Here is a 15,431-nt window from a genome sequence, read left to right on the forward strand (position 1 = left end):
TCAGGGTCGAAGCAATCATGAAAAAGGAAGACTACGAGAACATTTTTAAAGACAACCTCAGGCAATCTGCAACAAAACTTGGTTTGGGTCGACGTTTTGTCTTCCAGCATGATAAAGACCCAAAGCATACCTCACTTCTGGTGAAGAACTACCTCCAAATGAGGGCCTGCACAAAGCCCAGACTTGAATCCAATAGAAAATCTGTGGGGCACACTGAAGACCAGACTCCATCCCACTAAAGGCTGTTATCAAGCAAAAGCGACACACTATTGACTATTAACATCAGAGGGCTAATTTTGACCCGTAGACTTTTTTATTCTTGGTTATAATTTTTTTTTCTATTTGTATTATAAACACTCCAAGTTTTCTAAATAGAAATGCTGTGTTGAAAAAAAAAAATCATAGGGGGCTAATCATTTTGTCTTTGTGTGTGTGTGTGTGTGTGATCCAATATAAAATATCATATATATATATATATATGAGATTTTTTGTTATAAGGCATGTATGGGAATGGTAGTATTTGTTATACTGCTTGCAAATTATGCTGACTTTAATCATTTTTAATTCATCAATCAGTAAATGTATTCTTCCTAAATAATTTGTTCTAAACATATGCATTTCCAACAGGCTCTGCAGAAAATGAAAAGAGAGTTAAGGAATAAAATGGAGAAAGAGATTGGCGAGCTGCAGAAGATCATTATTCAGAATGACGAAAATAATTATTTCAGAGACTTGGAAGTGGAACGCTTACGGAAACATGTACAGATGGCATCTTTCCAGTACACTACCAGATGACTGCAGTGATCGCTAGCCAATTAAGCTGTGATGGATACTGATTCCCAATGCATCTCTCTTACATACTAATCTTTAGAAAGGTACCTTAAAAAAAGTAGATGAAATTTAATGTGTAAACAATTTGAGATGTACTTGCATTGTTCTTGTAAAACATTAACATTACTGTAATATTGTTGCTTTGTTTTTTGTATTTTTTTTTAAGAACACCTAATGTTGCACCTGAATACTGGCATCAAGTCAGACAGAAGTCAGTATCAGCTTTGATCAGTTTATAATGGAAGGTTTTTTGGACTTTAAACTTGTCTATAGGACAACATTTGCAGTCTTGCTTTTCTTGCTAAACTTTTTAGTTACACTTTCACTGCTGATATAGTCTTTCAATTTATTGACCCTAATCTTGAGAAACCTTTCACCTTAAATGTGCTTCCCGAGTTAGTGTGTGAACTAGTGTCTTGTAATAACACTAATCATGATTGTTTTGGTATTTACATCAAACTAAATGTTGAATTGTTCTTGAATATCTTTTTACTGTAAATTCATAAAAATAAAAAAAAAGGAAATGCCGCACACTATCAATACTTGCAAAAAGTTTCACAAAATATTTATTAGCAACATTTCGGTCTCATGACCTTCATCAGGCATATGCCATATTGCTGAATTATGATATAGAATTATGCTTGGATGTTTGATTATCCAAGTCCATCTAGCACTGTTTTTGCTAGTATTGATGGTGTGCGGGATTTCCCTTTGTTTTTTAGATTTTTAACTTTTTTTGTTCATCAGTTACCTGCAGGTGTGCAATGGTAATTGTTAATTTCCTGTAAATTCATGCCATGACTTAATAATTAAATCTCATGTTTTCTGAATTTAGATTCAAACAATCAATCTCTGATGTAAAGGGAAATATTAGCCCAAAAAGGAAATATTTAGAATAAATTATGATCAATAAAATGTATTTGGATCAAATAACTGATTTGGGGATTCTTGAAAAAATTCTGTCTCAGACATCTAGTGTTGGACAGTAATGCGTTACTAGTAATTCATTACAGTAATATTACTTTTTGCAGTAACTAGTAGTGTAACTAATTATTAAGATTTCAGTAATAATATGTAAGAGAAACTTCTCAATTTCTTCTCAAGGTCAATTTCTCAAATGGAATTATTAATAATTTATAGGGAATTTTGAAAGAAGCACTTATGTTACGGCCGAACAAATTAATTGTCCAGCGCTCAATTGAAGAGGCTGTAAATATCAACTCTTTAGTGGATATTAATATCCAAATTATAATGAAACCACTATTTTTTAGCACAGTAACAAGATCGGCAGTTTAAGACATTAAATTCATAAGCACAACACAAGACACTTCTCTTTAAATACAAACAAGACTTTGATTATTCTAACACATAAAACTAATATCTAACATAAATACACGCAGAAAGTTGCAGAAATAAAGTGAGGGAAAAATCGAAGAGAGTGAAATTATGAATTCACAAGTTTCTAGCAATATGTGCTTTTTTTTTTTAAGAGAGTGAAATTATGAATTGACAAGTTTCTAACAATATGTGCACTTTATAAGATCTGACCCGAACGAACCATCAATCATTAATTTAACCCTTCTATCGTTTCTTAGGTGCAGTTATTAAAGGGACAATGTGTACTTTTTTAAGGTATTTTATTATCTAAAATCAATATTTATATTCATAAATATGTCCTCAATGGTGTACAAATACCTCTGCCAATTATCGGACTTATCCTCGTAAACAAAAAATTTATTATCTTTATATGCATAGGACGGGTAGGTCAACGGAGGCTTCCATGTAGTTCCGCCATCTTGAAAAAGTATAATAGCATAGAGGGACAAAAAGTACTAGGCCAACGCGTTTCCACAACGCGTTTTCGTTCAGAGCCAGCGTCACGTAACGTTAACTGAAAGCAGCAGAAACGGAGGAGCAGCAGTGAGAGGTGCTTGTCACTGCCCCGGCAAGTTTAAAAGGCTGCATTGCACTGTTATTTTTAATGGCGAACCATATATAAATTCCAAAATAGAACGTAAAAGGAAACGTGACCGGAGATTACAAAAAAACAAGAGTTAATGTCGGGATAGCTTTAATGCAGGAGAAAGATTTCAAAAGAGACGCTGAAGTTGCCGGCTTTCTTCTCGAAAGGTAAGTCAATGTTACAGTCTTAATTACAAGCTTTTTTTCATTGCTTGGTTGTGTACTTTATTATAGACAGTAGAACATTTATAGTTAAAAGTTAAACAGGCTCTTTGATGAATAGCAGCTATTGAGTTAAGTAGAGAAGGCGCTAAAAACGAGGTTTGTAAGTTTACTTTTTGTAACTTAGAAATTCGATAAGAATATATTTTAATAGAGCATATGATTGTTCTTCCAACATGTTCACCCGAAGGAAAACTCGACGAAGTGCTATTAGAAGACATCCTGTCATAGCTCTTTGGTACATAACGGCTACCGTAGATGCAACACGCATTTGAAAAAGCGAGGCGCTGGAGAGCACAATTCGTTTGAATGCAAAAAAAAATTCACCGCTACATGGGAGAAATTCCTACACAATGTCCCTTTAAATTTAATATCAATGCACCAGTTCAGCTAAAATCTAGAGGTATTACTTTCTTTTGTTGTTTATGTCTTTGATGGGGATTCTCTTCTGTGGCGTTTCTGTGGGATTCTCTCCTTTGCTGAAAAGTGGTCTCCCAGGTTCGTTGATTCGCTCGAGGTCTCGTCGTGTTTTGGGAAGTCAATCACGTTCTGGTGTGTTGGACGATGAATGGAAATGGAGTCTCATGGACGTGGATAAAGTTTGAAGCAGGCAAGTGTAACGGATATAGGCCAGTAAGAGCTGTGTATGTAAACCTCACTCTCCTGGCCTCAAGAGGTGCGCTAGAGGCTGTGGTCTTCAGCTTGTTAGCTCGCCCACCTCCCACGCCGGAGACCTCGCTTCAAATCCCGCTCGAGAGGGTCGAGTAGGACTGGTTACACAAAGACTATAGAGTCATTGACTGAAGCTTTGTGGCAAAAACTTAACTTAGAAAGCGAGACTCTCAACGGCAAAGAAAATAAACTAAGTGAAGAAAGAAAAGTCAGTGAGACGAGAGTAGTTAGATGGGTTCTTACTGAGTTTTTAAACTCAGATGTTTTTCCAACACTTTAGAGGAGTTCTGACCAATTAGACATTGTTTTTAGTTTAGGGTGCGACTATTTCTCCTCCTCTCATATAAATTACATGTTATCTGACATGTTACAACACATCTCTTAACTTTCCCACTCTAGCAGAGTACAGTTAACCCCTTACTACTCGCCCCACGTTTTGGCAATCGAGTGCAAAATGACATACCCATAATAAAATGGTTGTTGCTAACTAGTCCTTTTGGCTACACACAAAACCAAGGTATCATTTAAAAGCTGACACTTGGCAGTTTACTATGAAAGACTTAAAATTGCTCTGAGCAATTACTAATAGAGAGATAAATAAGCTCAAAAACAATGGACGAGAATTTGTTTTTGTATAATAAATATTTATGAAAAAGAAAAATGCTTAAGGCAAAAATATACGGGCCTGGAAACACAAGCAAACTAAAGCCATAGGTCTTAACAATGTATGTTTCAAATTTGAAGTTTATACAAGCAAAAATGATTTTTTTACAAGCATTTATTTCAGCGCATGTCAGGGCACCTACCCAAAAAGGCCACTTGGAGACTCCAAAGGGACACTTGGTAACCAACTTTTACCATGAGCTATAACAAGTTTTTTTGATCATTTCAATATATTTTCTTATTACAATACGACAAAGCACAACTTATATACTTTCTCTGGTGTATTGTTTACATCCTAAATGTTTATAAAAATGCAGTTATGTGCATTTTTGGAAAAGGCTCAAAAAGGACCCTAAAGTGACATTTGGCAACTTGCTTATAAAAAGTATATATAACAAAGTCTTTTATTTGTTCACTACCATCCATTTAATGGTTAAGAATGACACATTATTTAGCAAATAAAACTTTTTTTATTTATACATCTGTATATAGTTACAAACAACTGTTTCTTAGTTCAGTGCAATCAACAGTGATACACATTTCTCAAAAGCCCCCCCAACTTTTTTTTGAATAAATAAATAAAACAAATGTACTATTTACAAAGTATTGCACAGTTTGGCAGTGCTGTTCTGTTGATGGTTTGTCAATTAGCTGGTAGTTCGTTCACCCGGTACATATACTCTCACAATCCCTATTGCAAATTAGCCATTCTGCACTGGACTAAAAAGTCACAGGAGGTTGTCATTCACACTAGAAGTGTCCAGCACACATAGAGGAGAGTTTTACCACAGGTAAGGACGGTTTGTCAAGCCCACTCGTCCACCCGGTACATATACTCTCACAGTCCCTATTGCAAAAGTGCTATCATTCGTTGGACTAAATATGAAGTCACACTAGGAGGTTGTTCTGTGCATGATAATCCATAAAGCAGTTCCTTTTAGGGAGGTAGCAGAAAGCTACATCACAGTTGTGACACTTCACAGGAGAATTCCAGTGGCACACCTTACATTTGCGTCTACCTGCCCTGCTGTCGTTGGTGATGTGCACGGGACTGTGACACCCACAAAAAGTATGAGAAGGAGGGTCAAAAACCTTGCTTTTGGTGGGATGTCCTGTCAGCTCCTGTCTCTTTCTTCCGTTCTTTCCTCTTGAACTTCTGGATGCAGCTGAAGATGTTGCAGCCACACACGGACGCTTTCATGTTGTCCAGAGGCCTCTGGTACCCTCGCATCATCTGAAGTTTCGTCACTGTTGAATTACACAAAAAGGATTAGAAATACACCTAACATAACTGATTATCTTACACATAAATAAATATTATTGCCTTTTCAAATCTGAAATTCAAACAATCATTCACATACAGCAATCTACCTCCATACCCACTCTATTGTTGCCCTGATTGCACATTTACACTACCAGCTTACAGATTTTATATTCAAAAATAATTCACATACAGCAATTCTCCTCCATACCCACTCTATTGTTGCCCTGATTGCACATTTACACTACCAGCTTACAGATTTTTTTATTCAAAAGATCATTCGCTTACAGCAATTCTCCTCCATACCCACTCTATTGTTGCCCTGATTGCACATTTACACTACCAGCTTACAGACTTTTTTATTCAAAAGATCATTCGCTTACAGCAATTCTCCTCCATACCCACTCTATTGTTGCCCTGATTGCACATTTACACTACCAGCTTACAGATTTTATATTCAAAAATAATTCACATACAGCAATTCTCCTCCATACTATTGTTGCTCTGATTGCACATTTACACTACCAGCTAATAATGCAGACTGTAATCAGACAATAATAATGCCCTCAAATGCTATTTTTTAAATCTCACTAAACATTACTTTACTTGCTTCACGTTATTTGTTTACCACAAAGTGCTGGGCTGTCTCTTTCTTCCGTTCTTTCCTCTTGAACTTCTGGATGCAGCTGAAGATGCTGCAGCCACACACGGACGCTTGTTGTCCAGAGGCCTCTGGTACCCTCGCATCATCTGAAGTTTCGTCACTGTTGAATTACACAAAAAGGATTAGAAATACACCTAACACAACTGATTACCTTACACACATATAATTACATTTTCTTCTCTGAAAAGTTTGGTTTTGTAAACTTCGTCTTGCGTTCTAACTTACACACAAAACAATAGCCTATAGCTAACATTACATAGAGTAATATGTTCAATGTTGTATAGGGTTTCTTCTAATTCAGCGCTTGAATCACAACGAATTTTCACTGTTTTTCAATGTACTTATAAGCCGCAATAGTGCAGAAAATCAAAACGAAAAAGCAATAATACAAACTCACTAAAATGATTAGACACTTACCGATCTGAAACTGATCGAGACCTTCCAAAAACATATCCTCTTCTTCAAAGTCGACGCTGGATAACGTTACAGCACTCTCTTCTGAATATTCCACGCTTTCTTCATCACTGCTTCGCAGAAATTCCTCCAATATAGCAGCAGGAGAAAATAACTTCTTTCCCCGCCGTGACCGCATTGCAGCAGGCTAATGTACACAGAGCGAGCGAGTGCTACTGTGCTAGCGCGAGCAGGTGACCTCTGTGCGTCATGACTGTCACGTGTGCGTAAATTTCCAGGGAAGCAAATGGTTGCGCTCACAAAGGAACACTGTTATAAACGCGAGATTATGCAAATCAGCACATGTGCGTATTCGTCATGGCATAGGCTTTAGGCTTGTTCGACTTCATGCAGCTCTGCGCAGACCGATCGGCGGCTGACTTGATGCAGTGCATGCTGGTTAGAAATGTTGTCCGACTTGATACAGCGCCGACGCCACGTGACTGTGACGTATGCCATCAAAATACCGCGAGAGCGATTCGAGAGTAGCCGGACAACTCAGCCAGTGCAGCTTCTGAAGAGCGGCTGCTCTGGGCTGCACGAGCTCTGATGACGACACTGCTGTTCCACGATTGGCCGGGTTCAGCGCATGACAACGATCATGTGTGTTTCGTGTTTATTCTCACACCTTTAGTTCCACTAAAACTCACAAATCAGTTTTTTATAACAGTAAACACTCTTTTCATGTAGTCGTGATGTTAGGCTATATTGTGTTATGTTTATCAAAATGAAAATGATTAAAAAAAAAAAACGTCGACTGCACTTCATTGATAGTAGCTAGGCTTATTTTGAACTTTATTCTTGTTCAAACAGATGCTGTATGAAGCAGTACATAAAGTATTGAATGAAAATGTGTCTGAAACATCTGTGTATTTGGCAAATATTGAATTTATTTCACTTCAGCTGTGGTAAAGTATACACACACCACGTGAGTGGTCAAATACGGGAACCAGAAAGTGTCCGACTTCACGTCTCCGTTTGCAGCTCCTCCCTGCCTGCACGCGGCTACTCTCGCCGATCGCTTACATCCAGCCGCAGCCGATGTCGAACACACCTTTTCACTTTGGATGACAACACAACAGTTTCCATTGCTATTGGTTTATTTTTTACCACACATATATGCATTATGCATGATCATACGTCACCAAAAGCGTCTGACATCCTTCAATTCTTTCTAAAATTACATGGCCAGTTTTTATCGGACATCTTCTGGACCGATCTCATTAATTTCCAGACACTCTAATAAAAACACTGATATGTTATGTTTCATTGAATAATGCGCTAGATGTGGATAGTTCGTCGAATAAACGGGACAACGCCCTCGTGATTAGCAAATTTCAGGATGTAAACAATAGAAGTTCTATGGATATTTTTAACAGTTTGCATATTTTTGGACAAATTTTTACCATGTACATCATATACTGGACTCTTCCCATGGTAAAAAGATCGATGTCATCATTATTCTGCCAAGCATTACATTTCAACAACACAAAAAAGGTAAGCCCCCCCCCCCCTCCTCTTCATAGTTGTATCACATTGTTTATGTTGATAAAGAATAACAAAAAACGGTTGCAAAGTTATCTTGATTGTATAATGCTTATAACGAGACGAATATACAGTGTCGTATCTTTCAAACAATGTATTGGTTAACCTTATTACTTGACAAAATGATATTGTAAACACGCGATAAATGTAAACAATAAAAGTTGGGGTCACCGGTGATCCCATGCCGCTCAAGGGGTTAATAATTGCATGAATTGTGTATTCTAAGCATACCATACATATAGGCTGTAGACATGATATAGCATACCTGCCAACTTTTGAGTTTTGCTCGGCGTGAGATTTGTTGACGGGGGGGGGGGGGGGGGGGGGGGGGGGGGGGTTAGAGACGAGTGAGATTTGTTGACGGGGGGGGGGGGGGGGGTCTCGCTCGCGCAAGGTCTCTCGCTCGCTCTACGCGGTTTGGAGCACAATCTCTGTCTCGCATGCACGCTCGCTCTAGATAACGGGAGATTTTTAACGAATTTGCGGTATAACTAGTCGATCACGAGTGGCTCAACAGGTAGATATATAGATAAACTCATCTTCCAGGCATTTCACCGCCCGGGTTGACACTTCAGCGTGAGAAATCGGGAGTGTGGCGTGTGAGCGTGTGAAACCAATCAAATGCGGGTGTCTCACGGCCAATGCGTGAGAGTTGGCAGCTATGTGATATAGAATTATGCAGTTGAACGATGTTTGATTATAAGTCCATCTAGCATTGTTTTGGAATGATCTGATGCATTTTGATATGTAAAGACAGTATCTGTGGATTTTAGAAAAGTCCTGCATTCCAGAGGTCCCACAGAGGTCTTAGAAGAAGGTCTCTTTTAAGTCTGTCTTTGGAATCGAACAACCAAGCAATATTAACTTCAGTGGCCCTGCTCCATGAACCGGTTTGAGTTGCTACCCAAGTAAGTTTGAGATTTTGTTCTGGCTCAAGAAAGTGGATTGGTTTTTAGCGGGTTTCATCACCATGGTAATTTACAATACACAGCTAACCTGCTTCGGAGCAGGGTTTATTCTGGGTTAGAGATAGCAGACAAAAACACAAAGAGATATAGATCTGAGTATCATCGGCATAACAGTGAAAACTAATCCCATGCTTCCTAATGATATCTCCCAAGGGTAGCATGTACAGAGTGAGCAGCAATACTGAACTTGTGATCGATAAGACATTTCTTCATTTACCGCTACAAACTGATAACGGTCAGATAAGTATGATTTAAACCATGGTAATGCAATTCCACTAATGCCAACATAGTTTTCTAGTTTATTTAAAAGAATGTTGTGGTCAATTGTGTCAAATTCAGCACTAAGATCAAGTAACACTAACAGAGAGATACAACCACGATCGGATGATAAGAGCAAATCATTTGTAACTCTAATGAGAGCAGTCTCAGTACTATGGTACGGTCTAAATCCTTACTGGAAATCCTTGCAGATACCATTTCTTTCTAAAAAGGAACAGTTGTGAGGATACTGCTTTTTCTAGTATCTTTGAAAAAAAGGGTAGATTTGAGATCGGCCTGTAATTGTAATTCTCTAGGATCAAGGTGTGTTTTTTTAATAAGAGGTTTAGTAATAGCCAGCGTAAAAGTTTTTGGTACATATCCTAGTGACAAAGATGAATTAATGATATTAACCCTCTGGGGACGGCAAACGCACCGGTGCGTTTTGGCAGATTTTTTTCACATAGCAGAAAAATAGACTTAAACTACTCCATCATTTCTGGTCATACAGAGTTAAGAGATATAAAAAAATAAACTGTTAAATGTCTACTTTTTTATGTGCCCACCTACAATCGAAATAAAATATTGTGCTTTTGTAAAATAAAGAAAATAAACAGGGTGTGCGTTCTGCCTCTCCGTGTCCGTGAACTTTTTTTCTGGAGCACGTCTCTAAACTTAAACAAAACTCAGCGAATACTATTCACCCAGACATGAGCAATATATGTTTATGATCATTTAAGTTTGTACTTTTAAATTATCTAATTTAAAACTAAAATAAATATTCTCTGTTTATGTAATCTCTATGAAAAGAGAGAGGTGTCAGCCGTTCTCATTATCGTTCTCGCATCTCATTATTCCGCTAATGTGACACGCCCACGGAGAGCGCGCGCTATTCAAACGCTAATGATCTGAAGCAACACATTGAGACGTGTAAACGCCCACATAAACTCGGTAAACACACTATATTTAGTCAGATTAATGTACTGTCGTCTTGCGCGGCTGTGAGGAATAATCCTGGGACATTTACCTACTTCAGAACAAGTGCTGGTTTATTTTCACTTCGAGGAGCGAGCTGAGCTGTAAGTGTTTTATTCTTGTGCTTTGTTCTAATCGTGATATATAATAACGTTAGTGTCTGTAAACGCAAAAATAGCCTACAGTTTAAATTTGAATCATGTTTCTGTGTGTGTGTGTGTGTGTGACTAGTTTTGGATAGATTATAAAGTTTTAACTCTAAAATAGACATCAAATAAGCTTTTGTTAGCAGTTTCTGCTCATATGTTAAATATATAGTATGTTTTGTCAATAAACTAAGATGTTATAGTGTTTGTTACAATGCAAGCTATATCAAAATAATGAATCCTTAACTTTGAAATATGTATGATAAAATGTATTGGCCTACTAAGACATTTATGGAAAAAGACAATTTTCTTTTCAAGATGTTTCCAACTCTAACTTTGAACCAATTCTGTAGAATGGCCCATATAACCTATTTGAACAGGATTTGTTTCCAGGTATGACTAAAAATGTGCTTTTGACTTTCATTTATATTTTGATTATTAGGGTTAGGGTTAGGCATAAACAATATTCTCTCAAAAATACTAACATGTACATACATGTTGCTCACATATTATGGTAGCCCTGTTTGTGCTAAATAGAGTGTAATTTCACCTGTGCCATTAATATGTTTATAAGCAACTGAAAATAGCACAAATGTCAGGGCATGTCAAAACATCTCAAGGACCCCAAAAACACCTTGGTCCCCAGAGGGTTAAGAAGAGGATCTATGACCTCTGGAATCATTTCTTTCAGTAGCTTAGTCGGTATAGGGTCTAACATACATGTTGTTGTTTTAGACGCCGCTGGAAAACATACATGTCTAACATACATGTTGTTGTTTTGGACGCCGCTGGAAAAAACCAGCAATGCAAGTTTGAGAGGAGCGCCCCCGACAAATCTCGTGACAATCACGACATGCTTTACGGCAACGACGTCACACACATCAACAACAACATATGAATGAACCACGAAGACACTTGTGCGCATTTCAGACGTGATACTCGACGATGGAAAAAGCAAAGAAAACGCGGTCGGAAGAGACTAGGAAAAGGAAAAGAGAATCTAACCGCGTGAGGAACCGGACAAGAGCCCCACTCGGTCGGGCTTTTCACTTGTTGGCGCGAGCTAAAAAGCACCACTGGATGCAACAGTGATGCTGACCTGGCGATCTTGTTGATGGACTAGTAAGTAAATCTTTCTAAGTTTGTGTGCATTTTATTTTGTGATTTCACCAGAATGAATAGAGAGTCTCTGCAACGGTGATAGATTGAAGAGCGCGTCCGAGTGAAGACTGCGCGTGCGCCGCCACAAGAGACACTATGTATCCATGACACTGATAGCAGCGGACACGAGCGCTCAGGTTGAGTTCAAAAATACATCTCTTATTTGAAGGCACACTATGCAAGATTTGTACCTTAATATAACAGCTTCGAAGGGGTATCAGGCTGTGAGTCCAGAGACGCTCTGCGTGAGTGGTATTTACGACAGTAACGTTAAATACAAGTACTCCACAGCGACTCTAGGGGTCGCTGTTTGACAAAAACGGAATTCCTGCATAGTGTGCCTTTTAAGGTACAAATCTTGCATAGTGTGCCTTTAATCACTGGATAGGTTTTTGGGTTTTTTTTTTAAGTGTTTTTTATTTCAGCTGAATTTCAGAGAAGATAAGGCACCGTTTTTTAGCACAATTCACTTCCAGCGGTAATGCAGGGAAAAAAAATATCTGAATACTCCACGTGAGCTTCGGTCTTCCGATCTTTTACCATCGTGTCAATTCTCAATTGATTTTGATTAATAATATGCGCGAGGGAGCGAGACAGAGCAAGACAGTTTGAAGACGGTGAGAGTGCGCACGCGCACGGCCGGGGCGCTATCTCTCTCTCTCTCTCTGCTCATTCTTTAAGTAACATGCGCCTTGTCACAAGCGCAGCAATCATCTACATCACTCACCGATTCACTTTGGCGGCTGAGAGAGACAGAGGGAGAGCAGGGAAAGGAAATGCAATACAAATATGCTGCGTGATTTAAATAGCGTCAAAAAAAATTGCTCCATGAGTATCAGAGCCTGTGGTCACGTGATGGTCGTAAAGCGATACGTTCTCCAGGCATTCTCCAGGTCACATGACCTGGCCAAAGACGGTGCGCCTTCTCCAAACTTACATAGGCGGTATTTCAAGAGGGCAGCCCCACTCGGAGCATTGATAGTGTCAAGCGCTGTATATTGGCCTGAGGAATCATTTAAAATAACTCATATGCGTCAACTCTTTAGGTCACAAAGTCCGCGGTGTGCCTTTAAGTGCAAAGGAGCAACTGTGTCTAAAGTGCTAGAAAAGAGAGAGTCAAAAGTTTCTGTCGCAATATCGAGTTCTTCTAAGCTTTGGGATGCTGAGGAGATTAAACTGATCAGGAATATTATTAATAAAGCAATCTTTAGTGGCAGAAGTGATAGTTCTAACATATTTGTAACACGGAGTCGGCTTTGCAATTTTGGCTAAATAGAGTAAACACAAGACTAGATAATGATCTGTGATGTCATCACTCTGCTGCAGAATTCCTTTTGACAATATTAGATCTAAAGTATGATTATGACACTGAGTGGGTCCTGACACGTGTTGTCTAACTCCAATAGAGTTCAGATTGTCTCTAAATGCCAATCCCAATGCGTCTTTTTCGTTATCTACATGTATATTAAAATCACCAACAATTAGGACTTTATCTGCAGCCAGTAGTAACTCCGATAAAAAAAACAGCAAATTCTTTGATAAAGTCTGTATGGTGGCCTGTATACAGTAGCTAGCACAAATGTCAAGGGCTATTTGTTATTTACACTAGATAGTGTTACATTAAGCACCAACACTTCAAAATAATTATATTTGAAACTAAACTTCTCAGTAATTCTCGGTGGTGGACAGTAACGAAGTAAATGTAATTCGTTACTGTACTTAAGTAGCTTTTTTTGCGTATCTGTACTTTACTCAAGTATTTAAATTTTGGGAGAATTTTACTTTAACTCCACTACATTTCGAAGTCAAATATCTTAGTTTTTACTCTACTACATTTTCAAAATCAGTCGTTCCTTTTTATTTATGAGTGGATAAAAACGTAACTGGTCAAACGAGCCGCCAATCACAGTACAGCGCGCGCTTTGTTTTGAACTTGCCTTGGCGGTATCTACTAAGCGCGAACCAGAGCCGTTAAATATGAGAGTTGCGAACATAGATGGTTGTGACAGTGATCTCGCCGCCGCGCGGTCACGTTATTCGTGTAGCTCTCAATAGTTCCAAACAAATCGCATTGACAATGATTTTAAGCGGGACAGAGAGCAGCAGCTATTATTGCAGCAATTATCGGTAAGTATTGACGCATAATGTACATTGCTTACGTTGCCACTAAAATGACTTGCATATAATAGCTTTTTTTTTCTGGGGAGTAGCCTAGCAGAAACACTGCATTAACGTTTTGTGTTTAATTTTGGAGGGAAATTGGCTGCTCCCATAGCATAGAATATAGAATATATATATTAAACACACATATACACACACACATATATATTCGCGCGCACACACACACACACACATACATATATATATATATGTATGTGTGTGTGTAACTTGGCTACTTTTAAAAAGTACTTGGATACTTAAGTACATTTGAAGGCAAATACCTTTGTACTTTTACTCAAGTTAATGTTTAAAGGCAACACTTCTACTTTTACTTGAGTAATATTTTACCTTGAGTATCTTTACTTTTACTCAAGTACATGGTATGTGTACTTCGTCCACCACTGGTAATTCTGAAGATATTACTATAGATTACAGCAACACCACTCCCTTTTCCTTTCAGACATGGCTCATTTTTATAATAGTAATCTTGGGGGGTGGACTCATTTAAAGTAATGTAATGTCTGGTTGTAGCCAGGTTTCTGTCAGACAAAACACGTCTAGGTAATAATCGGTAATCATATCATTAACAATAAGTGCTTTTGAAGTAAGGGATCGAATATTCAGCAACCTGAGCTTTATCATTTGTTCATCTGTAAAAGTTTGTTCATTTCGTGTAGAGGAAACAGAAATGATAAGTTCACCTCTCGAGTCATCGGGTCTGACTCTTCTGTGTTGTTCATTCTTTTGTCACATGACGTGACAGAGTATTGGATACAGAAATTCGTTAATAATTCTGATAGTTCCTTACAAACAAGCGCATAGTCAGTTTTTTAATTCTTACAGTTACATGATACATTTCTGGTCTCAAATTGTAGCTTTTTTATTTCTTACAATTTTTAATTTTTTGAATTTCTGTCATGATGGTTCTTTGCCATAACGTGAGGAAAACTAACAGACTACATAGCCTTGTCCTTGCATTGCAATTTTTTCTTATTCTAAATGTGATCAACATTTGATGTGATTTTTTTTTTGCCCTTCACACTTGCTAAATCTGATCGGATTTCAATCGGATATGCACAAAAATTGGATTTGGACTGACCGTCTGAACGTAGCCAATCAGTGTATACTGTGACTGGTTCGGAGATGCCTCTCAGTTGGGTTGAACGAAAGCGGGATGAGGCAGATCCACGTGCAGATTAGGTTTATTAACAAAATGGTGTAAAACAAACACAGGTAAACTAGGAAATATAGAGCATGTGTAATGTTGGGTTGAACGAAAACGGGCTGACAGAACTGCAACAGAGAGCACAGACAGGTTAGCAATGGCCCCTGAGACCAAACAGAGACAGGCAGTGGGTTCAAAATCTGCCTCCTTGGCTATAACAGGACTGGTAGGGAGTTCAAGAACGACCTCCGTGGTCATGTCCAGGCAAACAGGAAGTTCAGGGGTGACCTTCGTGGTCATGTCAGGGCAGGCAAACAGTTCAGGG

General features: G+C 38.3%; 1 protein-coding gene across 1 annotated transcript in view; it reads left to right on the top strand.

Moving 5' to 3' along the window:
- The window catches only part of LOC130081174 (centrosomal protein of 95 kDa-like), a 239,192-nt gene extending 237,428 nt beyond the window's left edge, over window positions 1-1,764 (top strand). Inside the window, exon 20 of the mRNA XM_056246135.1 lies at window positions 628-1,764. Coding sequence (XP_056102110.1) covers window positions 628-795 — 168 coding nt within the window. The 3' untranslated portion in view covers window positions 796-1,764. The remainder of the gene's footprint in view (window positions 1-627) is intronic.
- Window positions 1,765-15,431: the final 13,667 nt, after the last annotated feature.

Source organism: Rhinichthys klamathensis, unplaced genomic scaffold (assembly GCF_029890125.1).
Source record: "Rhinichthys klamathensis goyatoka isolate OS25496 unplaced genomic scaffold, OSU_Roscu_1.1 h1tg000036l_1, whole genome shotgun sequence".
In the NCBI taxonomy this organism is placed as follows: Eukaryota; Metazoa; Chordata; class Actinopteri; order Cypriniformes; family Leuciscidae; genus Rhinichthys; species Rhinichthys klamathensis.